The sequence below is a fragment of the Xylocopa sonorina genome, chromosome 17 (genome assembly GCF_050948175.1).
Source record: "Xylocopa sonorina isolate GNS202 chromosome 17, iyXylSono1_principal, whole genome shotgun sequence".
NCBI classification, from domain to species: domain Eukaryota; kingdom Metazoa; phylum Arthropoda; class Insecta; order Hymenoptera; family Apidae; genus Xylocopa; species Xylocopa sonorina.
The window spans coordinates 3,018,385-3,031,825 of NC_135209.1; the positions used below are offsets into that span (position 1 = coordinate 3,018,385).

The following is a 13,441-nucleotide window of genomic DNA, read 5'->3' on the forward strand; positions in this document are numbered from 1 at the left end:
GGAAATAGGGATTCGAAATTTTTGAACCATTTGAGTGCCACGGATTTTTGGAGATATTCGATTGAAAAGCGTCGTAGTGTTACTCAATTTCTAAGTATCGGTGTCCTAAGCACAGCGATGGCGCTTCTCAATTTCTAAGTTCCTGAGTTCCAAGCACAGCGATGGCACTTCTCGATTTCCAAGTCTCAGAGTTATGGCGTTTCTTAAATTCTAAGCCTCAGAGTTTCAAGCACAGCGATGACATTTCTCAATTTCTAAATCTCGGAGTTCTAACCACAGCGTAGGCACTTCTCAATTTCTAAATCTCAGAGTTCCAAACACAGCGATGGCACTTCTCGATTTCTAAGTCTCAGAGTTATGGCGCTTCTCAAATCCTAAGTCTCAGAGTTCCAACCACAGCGATGGCGCTTCTCAATTTCTAAGCCTCAGAGTTATCACGCTTCTCAAATTCTAAGCCTCAGAGCTCCAAACACAGCGATAGCACTCCTAAATTTCAAAGTCTCAAAATTACAAACACCACGATGGCACTGGTTTACACCCCCTCAGTAGAGAATATCGCGTTATCATTGCTATGAGTATCCAGCATGCAATAAATATGTCTCGTCTCACCTGGCACTTTCAAGCACCGAACAGAAGAAGCGCGATCGCGCCATCAGGCCCTCGAACGATTACCAAATAAAATCACGTTGCTCCGTCACTTTTAGGAAGAAAATTACATAACGTGCGTGCTCGACGACGAAACAGTTCTGCCGAATCCAGAACCAGCGCCAGCCACCATACCCGAGGAGATCCCCAGAGAAGTGCAAGTGAACGGGAAAACGGAGATACGGAAGAGTCCTCAGCCACCACCGCCGCCTCCGCCGCCACCAGCTGTGACGAACAAGGTGAAGCAAGAACGGGAGGACACGCCACCACCTGAGGAGAGCCTGGATCCAAACAAGAGCGGTCCACGTTATTGCAGGTCGTGCGACATCAGTTTCAATTATCTGAGCACGTTCATCGCCCACAAGAAGTTCTACTGTCTGAGCCACGCCGGCGAGGCGAGCAACAATAACAACAACAACAACAACAACAACTCCAGCAGCCACGCGACGACACCCCCGAGCGGCAGAACGGAAGCGTCCGTGCTTTAAAAAGACTCTCAGGATTGGGACAACCGACGACGGGACTGTTAATTGTTGCCAGTTTATATATAATATAATATAATTGCCGACTATCCGATTTAGTTGACTACCGTTGCGTGATTTCTGTTGATCCAGGGAATTGTTTCGTACTTATAGGTCGTGTTGTCCGACGTGTACATATTATACGCGGTGCGTGAACGCCAGGGAGGTGTAAAAGCGATGCTTTGGTAACAGCGGGTGAAAGTTTCAAGCGATCGTGGCGACGGTTTGGTAATTCTCTCTTTGGATAGTCGAGTCGAGTCCATCGTTAGCCGGTGCGCTCGCCACCACGAGTCGTTCGAATCGAAATTGTACTTCGAGGCAGCAGATCGAAGGAGGTGCTGTTTCACCAGGAATTTCAAGATGCTATCCAAGTCGAATGAATGACAGGCTCGCATCCTGTGTGCATGTGCGTGTGTATTTGCGTTTGAACGATCGACGTTCGAGTAACTCGACGAATCTGAAAAAGAGGCGTCGAATGAGAGGAGGCGAGGGTGAAACGTACCGAAATGGAACCACCAAAAGGGAAAGCATCCACGTACAGAACGGATCCGGGTTGCAGTTAGATTTGCAGTGAAAAACTGGCCCTCGTACGCCACGATCGGCTTTTGACGGCGAAGGTGTGCAATCTCATGACTCTTCAATAATCTCGTAGTTGTAATTGATAATCGACACAATACCTAAGGAATTATGGAAAAGTAACGGTGAGTGTAAAATGTTGTACAGTAGACGAGTAGAGTTTTACGGTACGATAATTTAGTAATAATCCTGAATGATACCAATTTCCAGCTTGTGAAAACGCTAAGTTGCAATACGACATTTAATATATTATATATATATATCTATATATACATACAAAATATATCTATATATATATAGATATAGATATAAATAAATAATTTCATTGTCCATAAAATCGCGCTCATATTTTCGACGAGTAAGTACGTTGACAACTGTATCCAGACTGCCATAAGAAAGAAAGATCGGAGTCGTTCCTTATCGTTTAGCCACAATGCAGAGAGATAGAGAGAGAAAGAGAGAGGGAGAGAGTCTCGAAGGTATAGTACAGAGGGAATAAAAAAAATGAATCGCAATGGCCCCTAGTATTTCTCTTTAAATTCCGGATACGGTATAATTGGACTCCTACCGCAACGCATTTGCTTCGTAACATTGCAATCAAAAGTAAAGAAGGGAGGAGAAAAAAAAAGGCAATCACGTATACTTGTACGCAAGTAAACGGATTCGTTGCGAGCGCGTAAATGTAAAAATTAGAATTAAGGCCAGTGTTACACGTATACGCAGCGTACTATTCATATCACATAACGAGTTCGTTAAACGCATGGACTTCTTCGCGTGTGAACGTTCGAATAGCGAGAAAGAGAGTGCGTGAAAGAGAGGATGAACGGGAGCGAAAGAAACAAATAAACGCGAACGTTATTAATCCGAACGTTGTCCGGCATTGAACGACGTGGCAATGTTTTTTTTTCTTTTTTTTTTCTTTTTTTTTCCCCCGGAAAAAAGTCTCGGTTAATATAAAAATTGTTTTTCGTGTCTCGACGAGTAGAATAGTCAGATGAAACGCGAAACGTTCGCGGATACTTTTATAAAAGTAATTGTTACGTTATTTACAGGCATCCCGCTAATTACTGTTCTGAAGGAAACCACGATTGATCCACGATATTCCATTAACGAAATAAACGCAAAAGATTTGATAACAGATCACGGAGATACTAATTTTATTGCTTGAAACATTTGTAAATCTCTGTCTGGTACTTTCAACCAATTTGTTATATATTATAAATCTGGCATATACACATTACTATATGCCATATTGTCGAAAACGGTTCTTTTTCTAAACACCTATACACACACCCTCCTTCGCCACTTCGATGTTTAGGTTCTATCTTTTTTTTTTTTTATTAATTTTCACTTTCATATAGATGAATTTTACATACAAAATATATCTATATAAATATGTAACAAATATATAGACTTGAATAAAATTATAAAACGATTGTGACCCCCTTACTTGAACGTAGCGGGAGAAATAGTTTAAAACTGACGAGACCATCAAATTCGAATAACAACTTTAATCGAGAAACAAAACACACTGATTCCAGTAACTGGGCTCACCTTATATATAACAGAAATATGCTGTATACTAACATTACCGATCACACAGCTATTTCCTTTTAATATAAAAAAGACTCGCATGTATAATTAAATTGTACCGTTTTTATACCTTACAGCCTAGGCTTGCGTTGATTGCCAGCTGGAGATAGAACGCAAATTGTTATCTACATTAATTACAACTATCTTCGTCCGACGAATCCTCGGACATGCATATACCACTGTAATCACTGAAACGATCTTCCTCGTGCTCCTCCAAGTCCAATTCCTCTTTTATTCTTGCTTTGTATCTCGCATATTTGTAACCGTATGCCTCTACATCGGCTTCGTCAACCGCGTAAACAAAGTCGTCTTCCTCTGACAAATCAGATCCCTCCTCTAGTCTCAAATTCCTCACCGCATCTCTCATGTCGTCCTCGTCGATTGATCTCTCTGAGTGACTAGAATCGGGATAGTCATTCCTCCAATTCGATTCTGAATTCGAATCGTCCGACTCACACTCAGCTTCGGGTTGGCTGTCTCTGTACGTATCGAAAACCAATTCCTGTTCGTAGGGATACACGGATACAGTGTCCTCCAAGTATATGTCCTTCTCAGTCTCTACATAGTACAAGTCGTATACGTAACTATCATCCTGTAAAATATTATCCAATGTTAGAAGGTATTATCACCGGAGATGTAAGATATAAATATTGGACGTGTAACCACCATTCCTCGCAAGTGGACTATCAATATCCGTACAATCATGAATTTCATTTGTCTTCATACGCCATGAAAGAAGCGTATACTTAATGAAAGAAGATCTCTTTATACTTGTTGACCTTTTCAATTTCAAAGATTAAATACAACAGAATCCTACTACAAATCCTTTATACTTCCATACAGCTTGTTACTCTATTCTTAGCTTGTATTCTTGTGTCTCGTACAACTGTACCTTAACGAGCGTTTAGAAAACAACCGTTTACCTTCTCTACAGGCTCCTTCGCTATAGATTTCGAATCCTCTACATCGATCACAGTTATCGCCTTCTCCTCAGAGTCCTCGACGTTAGAATTATTCAACGATCGGAAACAATTGACAACTTTGTAACGATTTTCTGCGGAGGCCTGTTTGGTGGCATCTCTCATCTTACTGATGATATCTACAGGATGTTGTTTGAAGTTCGCTTTCAGCTCATCCTTCTCGCAAATTCGAATGATGTGCTCGACGCTATCTTCCTGCGATCGAAACCAAATATTAATTAGAGAACTTGCTTGATTCAATTTTAAATACGAACCTGTTTTTTAACCGTCCCAGCAAATTTGGCGACGGTAGTGAGCGGTGTCGACAGTGCCGCGGCTTCTTCGTTCTCCACGGTCTTCTGTCGTTTGCACGAAATCACCAACGCGTTTGACAACTCGTCGTCGTGTCTACGTTTCACACGCAATATAGCCGCCATCCTGACGCGTTCCTCTGAAGCGAAACACACGAGATAAAGTTATTAACCGCCAATCAACCTTACGCTTCTATCACTAACCAACTCGACGTTCACGCGCTACAACACGACTCGCACTATTTTGAGGTTAGAATCATTCACAGCAGTCGACATATCGATTATCATTCGCTGGCCTGGTCAGCAACAACGCTGGCAGGGCGTAGAAATCCTCGGTATGTTTTCGACTTGGAATTTGTTCATTTTCTACACATTAAACGACTCATGAAAGCCTGATCGTTGATTTCGCTTAAAATGAAGCGTTAATATTATCGCGAAACATGGCGCAGTCTATTTTCGACGCTTTAACAGGTAAAACGTTTCTATCGTAGAAATAGGTGGGGTTAACCAACAACGTATCTTATTTACGTTCTTCAGCGAGAGGAAAGTTTCGCGATAGAATTTCGCTAACGTAATCGTCCCTCGATATTTTTCAGGTGTATCGTTGGACAGTCCTTCTGTACAATCGTTATTGGAGTCTCAGACTCTGATAACCGAAGTGGAACAGTCAGGTGGGTTTTTGATGAACTAACGCTGATAACCTATTAAACGGGAATTTTCCACTGCTAACGTTTCGATGGAACACGTCTCTAATCGATGGACACCTTTTTCCCTGTCTCTTATTCAGCCATCGATCAAGATGAGGAGGATATATTTCAGTGTGGAAAATGCAAAAGCCAATTCACTTCGTTGCACATGTTCGTACTGCACAAAAGAACACACCAAAAAACGCAAGAGCAAACGGTGGATTTGAGTCAGTTTTTGGTGAACGACGAGAACCAGTCTGTTCACGCGGAGGACAATAGTCAGGATGTATCTCAGTATAATCCCCAGGAAACGTTTGTTCAAAATGATCAACTCAACGAACCGATTATTCTCGAAGAGTCGGACATGCTGTTCAGGTAAGTCGGAGATCGTTCGGCTCTTTATTTGTTGCGTATGTACTTTTTATCGATAACGAACACGACGTCTCGTATTTGTTGCAGCATGGATCAAGAGGGTGCTAATTATTTTACGACAGATTCCACGTTTAGTGTTCCGATTATATTAAGTTCAGACGGTTTGGATACTTTTGGGAGCTCCGCTATTCCGGGGGATAACGAGCCGATGAAAGACGATTCAAGCCAAGTACCTCAGGTTCTCCAAAGTGATATTTCTCAAGAACAAAATATTAACGATACGGATAACGATGATATACCAATGACTGAAAATCTGATAGCGGAATCAGACATCACTACTAATCAAACACCAAACTTAAAGGTAAGTACGAACGATGGATTTCTTTCTCCAATCGTTTGGTACTGTACGAATGAACCGTTCCGTTTCAGTATAAGTGCGGCTATTGCAGCAAACAGTTCTCAAAAAAATTTTACTGGCAACAGCACGAACGTTCTCATACAGGGGAGAAACCATATCAGTGTGTCGTATGCGGTCGTGCATTCGCGCAAAAGTCGAACGTTAAGAAACATATGTCGTCGCATAAAGTATGGCCGGGCACTGCTATACACTCCCTACCACCAGAGGTATTTTAAACATTTCGGCGCGCGCTTACAATTCTTTTTTTTCTTTTTTCAATAGCTCATGACCGTTATTAGGCACCACCAGACGGAAGCATAGATCGTACCTATCATTGTCAGTTTTGCAAAGAAATATTCGACTCGTACAAAGCTCTAAAGGGCCACCTTATAGTCTCGCACTTAGCGCTGAAAGTGTACAAATGCGTGCAAAGTAGTTGTAGTATGATGTTCGCCGAGCTCGAGGATTTCTTGGAGCACACCCGCAGCCACAAGAGATCGGAGTATCGTTGCCACGTATGCGGTGAAGTGTTCAATACTCTGTCCGATCTTGGGCTCCATCAATATGCACACTCCGTCCAGAAACAGAAAACAACCGAGAAATATTATTGCTGCTCCGTTTGTAAATCCTCCTTCTCCAATTTGGAGGCTTTGCAACACCACACGGAAACAACCACGCACGACTACGCTTGTCTACATTGCGGGAAGAGTTTCTTGATCGAACGGTTTCTGCGGCGTCACTTGAAAACGCACGCCTCGTCTGCGCGTTTCGCCTGCGAGGATTGCGGGAAGGCCTTCAAAACTGAGCAATACTTAGCCAATCATAAGTTAATACATAGCGAGGAGACACCGTTCCTGTGTCCAGTGAGTGAATTCCTATGATCGATCGACGATACAAACGAACTTAGAACATCCATCCGTAGTTTCACGCGATGATACACGTAATACGTTCATTACAGCATTGTCCAGCCAGATTCAAACGGAAGGACCGTTTGGGTCGTCACATGCTGATCCACGATCTATCAAAGAGATTAAAGTGTCCCTTCAGAAGTTACTTAGGCTGTATGAGCGAATTCTCACGACCCGATAAATTGAAGCGTCACCTGCTGACGCACAGCAATATCAAAAGATTTAGTTGTAGTCATTGTAACCGTAATTTCCATCGGGCACAGGCTCTTAAGCATCACGAGATGAATAAGCATAGTTTAAAATGCGAAGTCTGTTCGCACGTAAGTATTGTCACGTTCGAGCAAGTTCATCGATCACGACTCGAGCGTGGAAACGTTATCTCCTCTTTTCAAATTCACACGTTCCAGGCGTTCAAAACAAAGGAGCAATTGTTAACTCATAATTGCGACCAGTCGAACGAGACCAAGAAGCACATGAGTTCGCAGTTACCTAAGAAAGCGTCTGGATCGTTTAAGCCAAGGAAACCGACTCCAAAGAGACAGACATCGTCAAAGACTGCGATTGGACTTGCTGACAAGGAGAAATTAGAGAAATTTAAGGCTGACGAAGTACAAAGAAAAGTAATCGCGTAATTGTGCATTTCAACGTATATCAATGCCCGCCTCTACGGTAATTTATAATAGCATAGTTTCTCGTGTTCTAGATCACCTCCGAAATGTTGAAGTCTGATGACTGCAGAGATGATATGGGTACCAAAAAATTAGAGAACATTTCCGTATCGAAAGAAATCGGTTCGACGATCGAGGCTCTCATTAAATCTGAAGCGGCGGACAATGAAATCAAACGCAACACTGACACGTATCCGGTACAACAGACAGGCGCGCGTACGCGCGAATAGAGTTTTTAAATATATTTTTTAATTGTATTTAAATTACAAAATGATAGAGTCTAGATAAGTTGTCAGATAGATAAGTGTAGATAAGTTGTCATAACTACGTGCAATGGGATCATTGGCAAACTTGCAAGTTGCATTTTATAATAGTATATATAATATTTTGTAGTTTTTACATATCTGTGATAATTGTATTATAAAATATATTAATATAAGTAACTTATATATATATATATTATGTATGTATATATATATATATATACAGCTATCTATATATCTCAAAATATTTTTAATGTCGCCTTCCTTAGGCTGTTTGGAATTTATGGATGTATTAAAGAGAAAGATGTTTGTGTCAACGGGAGTATTCCATTCAACCCAATTTTTGTATGTTTACTGTAAATTACCGTACACATTTTCTGTACATTATTGTATACTATGTCGACGAAATTGTATTCTACGTTTATATTCCTCTCTGATTACTAAACGGATGCACTAATCGTACGGATGTTACTATACGTTTTCGAGATAACATTTAAAAGGATGTGGTTTTATACTAAACCACAATTACCACCCTTCTACCTTCCGTTAACGTTTCATGTTTCAGTTTAGTTGAAAAAAAGCTGCGCTCCTGTGCATTAATGAAAGCACGGTTGTATTTATTTAAAAAGAGTTTAAGATTATATTTTAGAAGATGCCTTCGCGATATACGTATCAAATTACTAACGTGGACGAGGGCAAAGCAGCTCAACAGGATCAGTCTTACAAAAGTTGCGTCATAACGTTGCTAATATTTTTCTTCCTTTGCGTTATCCTCATATGCGTCGGATTACCGCTTAATCTGTACCGTTCCCATGATCCTGATCAACAAAGCGAAAGTACAAAGGAGACAGAGGTAAACTTTCTTCAACGTGAACATTGATAAATGGTCTGACAAATAAATTTAATGTTGCAGCGTCCTCCTAAGTCTCATGAACGTTACATGGGATATGATAGTGCAACAGAATCAACTAAAGAAAATTATACTCCCGTGACTGAAGAGGGCATAGCGGAATTGGAAAGTACATCCCCAATGGTTAAAATAAACAAGGAACACGTTTATGCAGGAAATACATTGCACCCGCTTACAGAAGAAGACATAAGTAACACTTCCGCAAGTAGAAGTAATACAGAAGCTTCAACGTCTACGGAATCAAATCGAATTAATGTAACAGTTTCTTCTAATGAATACGATAGTGATCGACAAACAACCGATAGACAATTAGCTAGTTCTGAAGTAATCGATGAAGATACCCCTACGGAAGCGAGTATATTATCCTCGATTCCAAAAGGGTATGGAAGTGAAGATGCCATGAACGAAAGCACTACAGAAGCTTCAACGTCTACGAAATTAAATCGAATTGATGTAAAAGTTTTTACGAATGAATCTGAAAGTGGTCGACGAACAACCGACAGACAATTAGCTAGTTCTGAAGTAATCGATGAAGATACCCCTACGGAAGCGAGTATATTATCCTCGATTACAAAAGGGTATGGAAGTGAAGATGCCATGAACGAAAGCACTACAGAAGCTTCAACGTCTACGAAATTAAATCGAATTGATGTAAAAGTTTTTACGAATGAATCTGAAAGTGGTCGACGAACAACCGACAGACAATTAACTAGTTCTGAAGTAATCGATGAAGATACCCCTACGGAAGCGAGTATATTATCCTCGATTCCAAAAGGGTATGGAAGTGAAGATGCCATGAACGAAAGCACTACAGAAGCTTCAACCAACAAGCTTCAGCAAACAACCGTTGGACAACTAATTAGTTCTGAAGTAATCAATGAAGAGACCTCTACGGAAGCGAATATATTATCCTCGACTACTGAAAAATATGAGAATGAAGTACTCACAAACAGGAGTACTACAGAAGAAAGCAAACGGAATGATTCCGTAGATACGAATACCACGGAAGCTTCAACTCAGTATCCGATTTTAAGTACCACAAATGATAGTGTAACGAGCGAGCCTATTATACCCACTACAACTACGGTTCCTGAATCAACAACAAGAATCAATAATGAAGTGTGCACCACAGGCGAATGTAAAAATCTAGCCAGCAAAATGCTATTTTACATGAACCACACGACTGATCCGTGTGAAGACTTTTACGAGTACGCTTGCGGTGGTTTCGAGGCCAATCCTCAAGTTACAGAGCTTACTTTAGAGGATGTGGCTTATCAACGCATTTTACGTGAGCTTTCGATTTTATTTTTTTTATAAATAATTATTTTATACTTCAATAATTATCTTATACTTTAATCAGATCAAATGCAAAAGGAGAACGACAGATCGTCCTCTTTCGCTAAATATTATGACAGTTGCATACAATACGAGAGCACCAGTCAAACAGAGAGGATCCAGTTGGGTACGTAGAAATGTTACGTCTAATTAAATAATATGATAATTGTTTTGTGTATAATCGTATAACGTAACATTTTCGTTAAAGCGAAAGAGGCGATAAGTAAGATAGGACGTTTCTTCAGCTTCGACGACGATTGGGATCAAAATCCTGTAAATTTTACCGACTTAGTCGCTAAACTATTACTGTACAACAAGTAAGGAAACGACGAGCGTAGAAAAATATCGCATGTCACATTCGTATAATACATTCCTCGTTCGTTTTCGTTATTTTAGCCCTTTATTGTTCGACGTCACTCCAGATCTTGACGAGCATTCTCCGAAGCAATTCACCCTCAAGATAGGTCCGACAACGTTTAACAATCCTTTTGATACGGATGAGATGAGTGATCCCTGTCACATCGATCAATCCGAAAAGGAAAAAGAGATGGTTGATTTAAAGGAACTGCACGAGGAGTATATAAAGTGCAAAGTATGCATACATGTATACGTGCTACGTAGAGCTGGAAAAATTGGCTAACGATTTGTAGCTCTGATTGCCTGTTGCTCCTATAAAAAAGCTTCTAATTCAATTGTAAAAAATGGATCAGCCTCGATATAATGAACTTCAATTTTACCCTCACTGTTCGATGCATTGTCCTGCTAGTCAATCTTTTAGCGATCACAGTATAAACAAGCGTGCTTTATGAAATTTTTAAACGTCATTCTCATTTTGTTCGCAGAGTGATCCAGTGAAACTTGCGGAATCCAGAACAGAAACCTTCAGTGCATTAGGCATATGCAATCAGACTAGCATATCTTTTAATTATACTCAGTGTATAAAAATCATAAACTTTAATATCGATGTAGAGCTGATTGAATACTTTTTAGCGGTAAATTCATCTAATTCTTACAGCGTAGCGAATGAAAGCATTTTTTCGATCATGTACGTCCCCTTCCGTTTCAGTTTTTTCCGTCCAAGGACAAAATTCGTGAGGCGTATCTTATGAAGAACTACACACTTTTCACTATCGAGGAACTGCAAGAAAAGTTTAAAGTTGTAAGAGAAAGATATTTATCAGAATTATCGTTGAAATAGAGTCGCATAGATATGTTTTGTAACTTATTCACAGATAAATTGGACACAACTAATTAAGTCGTTAACAAGGGAATGGATACAACCGAATATAACGGTGCAGGTTTATTTTAGCGATGCCCTAACTAAAGGTATGGAAAGCTTGTACGACTTTGCAGACAGGTTCCCAAGGAATCTACATAACGCGCTGTTAGGATTGTATGCAAACAAACTTTATCACGAGGTATGCTTATATTTATGCTGACTGATGTTTAGGCTATTATTTTAACTACATTTTTTTATTTTTCTTTTAGTTCGTCTTATCAAAACATGAAGATGCTAAAAAGCACTGCCTTCGCGTGGCCGCTAACGTTTTAATTCAGGAAGCATCAAACTTGTATATCTCTTCGTTCTCGAAGGACCAACTTGCGTATATGAATAGAACTGTAAGAGTTCGTCTCGCATGTCGTGATTACTCGAAACGATCGTATACTATCTAGACAACTAATCACTATTTTGTATAATTTAATAGATACATAGCTTGTTCCTGAATCTTACGGAGACCTTAAAATTAAGTGTCAAAAAGGCAGAATGGATTACACAAGATGGATACAATGCATTGATCGCAAAGATAAATAGTCTTCAGATTGCTACGCCCTATGTCTCGAATTATTTATCTCAAAGAGAAGCAAACCAGGTATGGAAAATCGTTGGATTTTTTAGACGATAGTAACTGTGCGCGTAATAGTATTCTATAATGAGTAAACGAAAGTCTATTGCTATCAGCTTAAAATTTAGTTGTATTAAATGATACCTTAACGACTTTTTAATTTCAGGTAAATCTGTCGAGCAATTACTTCGAGAATTCTATGAGTTTGATGAGAAGGTATAGAGAGCTAATGTACGCAGAGCTTTCCACAAATCCAGGCAATCCTGAACAGATGTGAGTAGTTGGGCTTTAAACTAAACATATAAAACGCTTTTACACTACATTACAAAGATCAATATACAGATGGACGCATTACGCAACACCGTACCAGTCGAAAGGGCTCGCGATTTATGGATTAAATCTCATTGTGATACCATTTGGTGCAATCGACTGGTCCTTTAAATATGACGAAGACCAGTTTGATTACATAACTCTGGCAACAGCCGGTAACGTGATAGCACACGAGATTGCTCATCATTTCGATGCAAATGGTATATTAACGATACATCATTTCATGATATAAAATATAAATGAATGCGTCACAAATTTGTAATGACAGACTTGAAAAAAGAATCAAAGAAAAATCTTGTCCCGCCTAAACGTACAATACATATTCTCTTAATATTCTCTTATTAGGCATATATTATTGGAACGGAACTCGCGATACCAAGAATACTCTGTTCAACGAAAATGATACTAGAGACATGAATTTCAAGGAGTATATTGAAAATCAGAAAAATACATATCCAGATCCTATGAACATAACGTTACCGTTTACGGGGCAGACCGTGTCTTACGAGGTGAATTTATTAGTTGTTTATATTTATAAAATTATTACGATGCGTGTGTATGTATGCGAGAGAGGAAGTGGTCGCATTCTCTTCTTATTATTTTTTTTTTTTTTCTCTAAATATTTTTCAGATTTCGCAGTTGACCTTAAATGAACGTCTATCCGAGGCAATGGGGCTCAGATTAGCCTACGATACTTTGTATCGATTGAGATCATCCAAGGAATCTTCAATTGATCTTCCATGGCTTGAATTTCATTTCGATCGATTATTCTATCTCGCCTACGCTCAGGTACATCTTGTTACAATAAAATTTATGGCATTGGCATATTTTAAATTAAAAACTATAATCACTACGACCGGTTACCATAAGTGGAACTTTCTCCTCACGATTCTTATAGATGCACTGCACGAAGTCACCACTTACGTCATCGTACGTATCGTTGTACGAGAACGAATATTTACCAAGCCGGATTCGGATTCTAGTTTCAGCGTGGAGCAATAAACTTCTCGGCGAAGCTTGGAGTTGCCCGCAGGGTTCACGAATAATGCCAAGTTACTCTCTTAGCGCATTCCCGTATCTCGAGACTAATTAAGCAATAGCGTATTTATGGTGCGTAAATGAT

The 13,441-nt window shown here is 39.8% G+C and overlaps 4 protein-coding genes across 8 annotated transcripts in view; 3 read left to right on the forward strand and 1 right to left on the reverse strand.

Annotated features, from left to right (window-relative positions):
* Ush (Zinc finger protein ush) overlaps positions 1–1,356 on the forward strand; it is a 179,183-nt gene extending 177,827 nt beyond the window's left edge. For all 4 annotated transcript variants that reach the window (XM_076907981.1, XM_076907980.1, XM_076907978.1 and 1 more), the window contains one exon: positions 705–1,356. In XM_076907981.1, coding sequence (XP_076764096.1) covers positions 705–1,133 — 429 coding nt within the window. In that variant the 3' untranslated portion in view covers positions 1,134–1,356. The remainder of the gene's footprint in view (positions 1–704) is intronic.
* A 1,882-nt stretch (positions 1,357–3,238) lies between these two features.
* On the reverse strand, positions 3,239–4,819 carry Fs(2)ltopp43 (female sterile (2) ltoPP43). The gene is made up of 3 exons (XM_076907640.1): positions 4,570–4,819; positions 4,259–4,510; positions 3,239–3,927 (listed from the first exon to the last, which is right to left on the reverse strand). Exons 1-3 carry the CDS (start codon positions 4,729–4,731, stop codon positions 3,466–3,468), a joined length of 876 nt encoding a protein of 291 aa, XP_076763755.1. The 5' UTR covers positions 4,732–4,819; the 3' UTR covers positions 3,239–3,465.
* A 44-nt stretch (positions 4,820–4,863) lies between these two features.
* LOC143431122 (uncharacterized) lies at positions 4,864–8,088 on the forward strand. Of its 2 annotated transcripts, none has more exons than XM_076907638.1 (9): positions 4,864–5,076; positions 5,202–5,276; positions 5,393–5,666; positions 5,751–6,024; positions 6,093–6,287; positions 6,360–6,923; positions 7,019–7,288; positions 7,376–7,596; positions 7,672–7,831. In XM_076907638.1, the coding sequence occupies exons 1-9, from the start codon at positions 5,046–5,048 to the stop codon at positions 7,688–7,690; spliced, it is 1,923 nt and encodes a 640-aa protein (XP_076763753.1). In that variant the 5' UTR covers positions 4,864–5,045; the 3' UTR covers positions 7,691–7,831. The 2 variants fall into 2 exon arrangements, with proteins under 2 accessions (XP_076763753.1, XP_076763752.1); XM_076907637.1 differs by having other exon boundaries at positions 4,872–5,076; positions 7,376–7,588; positions 7,672–8,088.
* Positions 8,089–8,530: 442 nt separating this feature from the next.
* On the forward strand, positions 8,531–13,436 carry LOC143431176 (endothelin-converting enzyme 1). Its single transcript, XM_076907730.1, has 15 exons — positions 8,531–8,752; positions 8,813–10,097; positions 10,170–10,271; positions 10,353–10,461; positions 10,541–10,736; positions 10,987–11,136; positions 11,211–11,303; positions 11,377–11,562; positions 11,633–11,764; positions 11,851–12,015; positions 12,155–12,261; positions 12,331–12,518; positions 12,664–12,827; positions 12,949–13,107; positions 13,217–13,436. Exons 1-15 carry the CDS (start codon positions 8,552–8,554, stop codon positions 13,409–13,411), a joined length of 3,432 nt encoding a protein of 1,143 aa, XP_076763845.1. The 5' UTR covers positions 8,531–8,551; the 3' UTR covers positions 13,412–13,436.
* Positions 13,437–13,441: the final 5 nt, after the last annotated feature.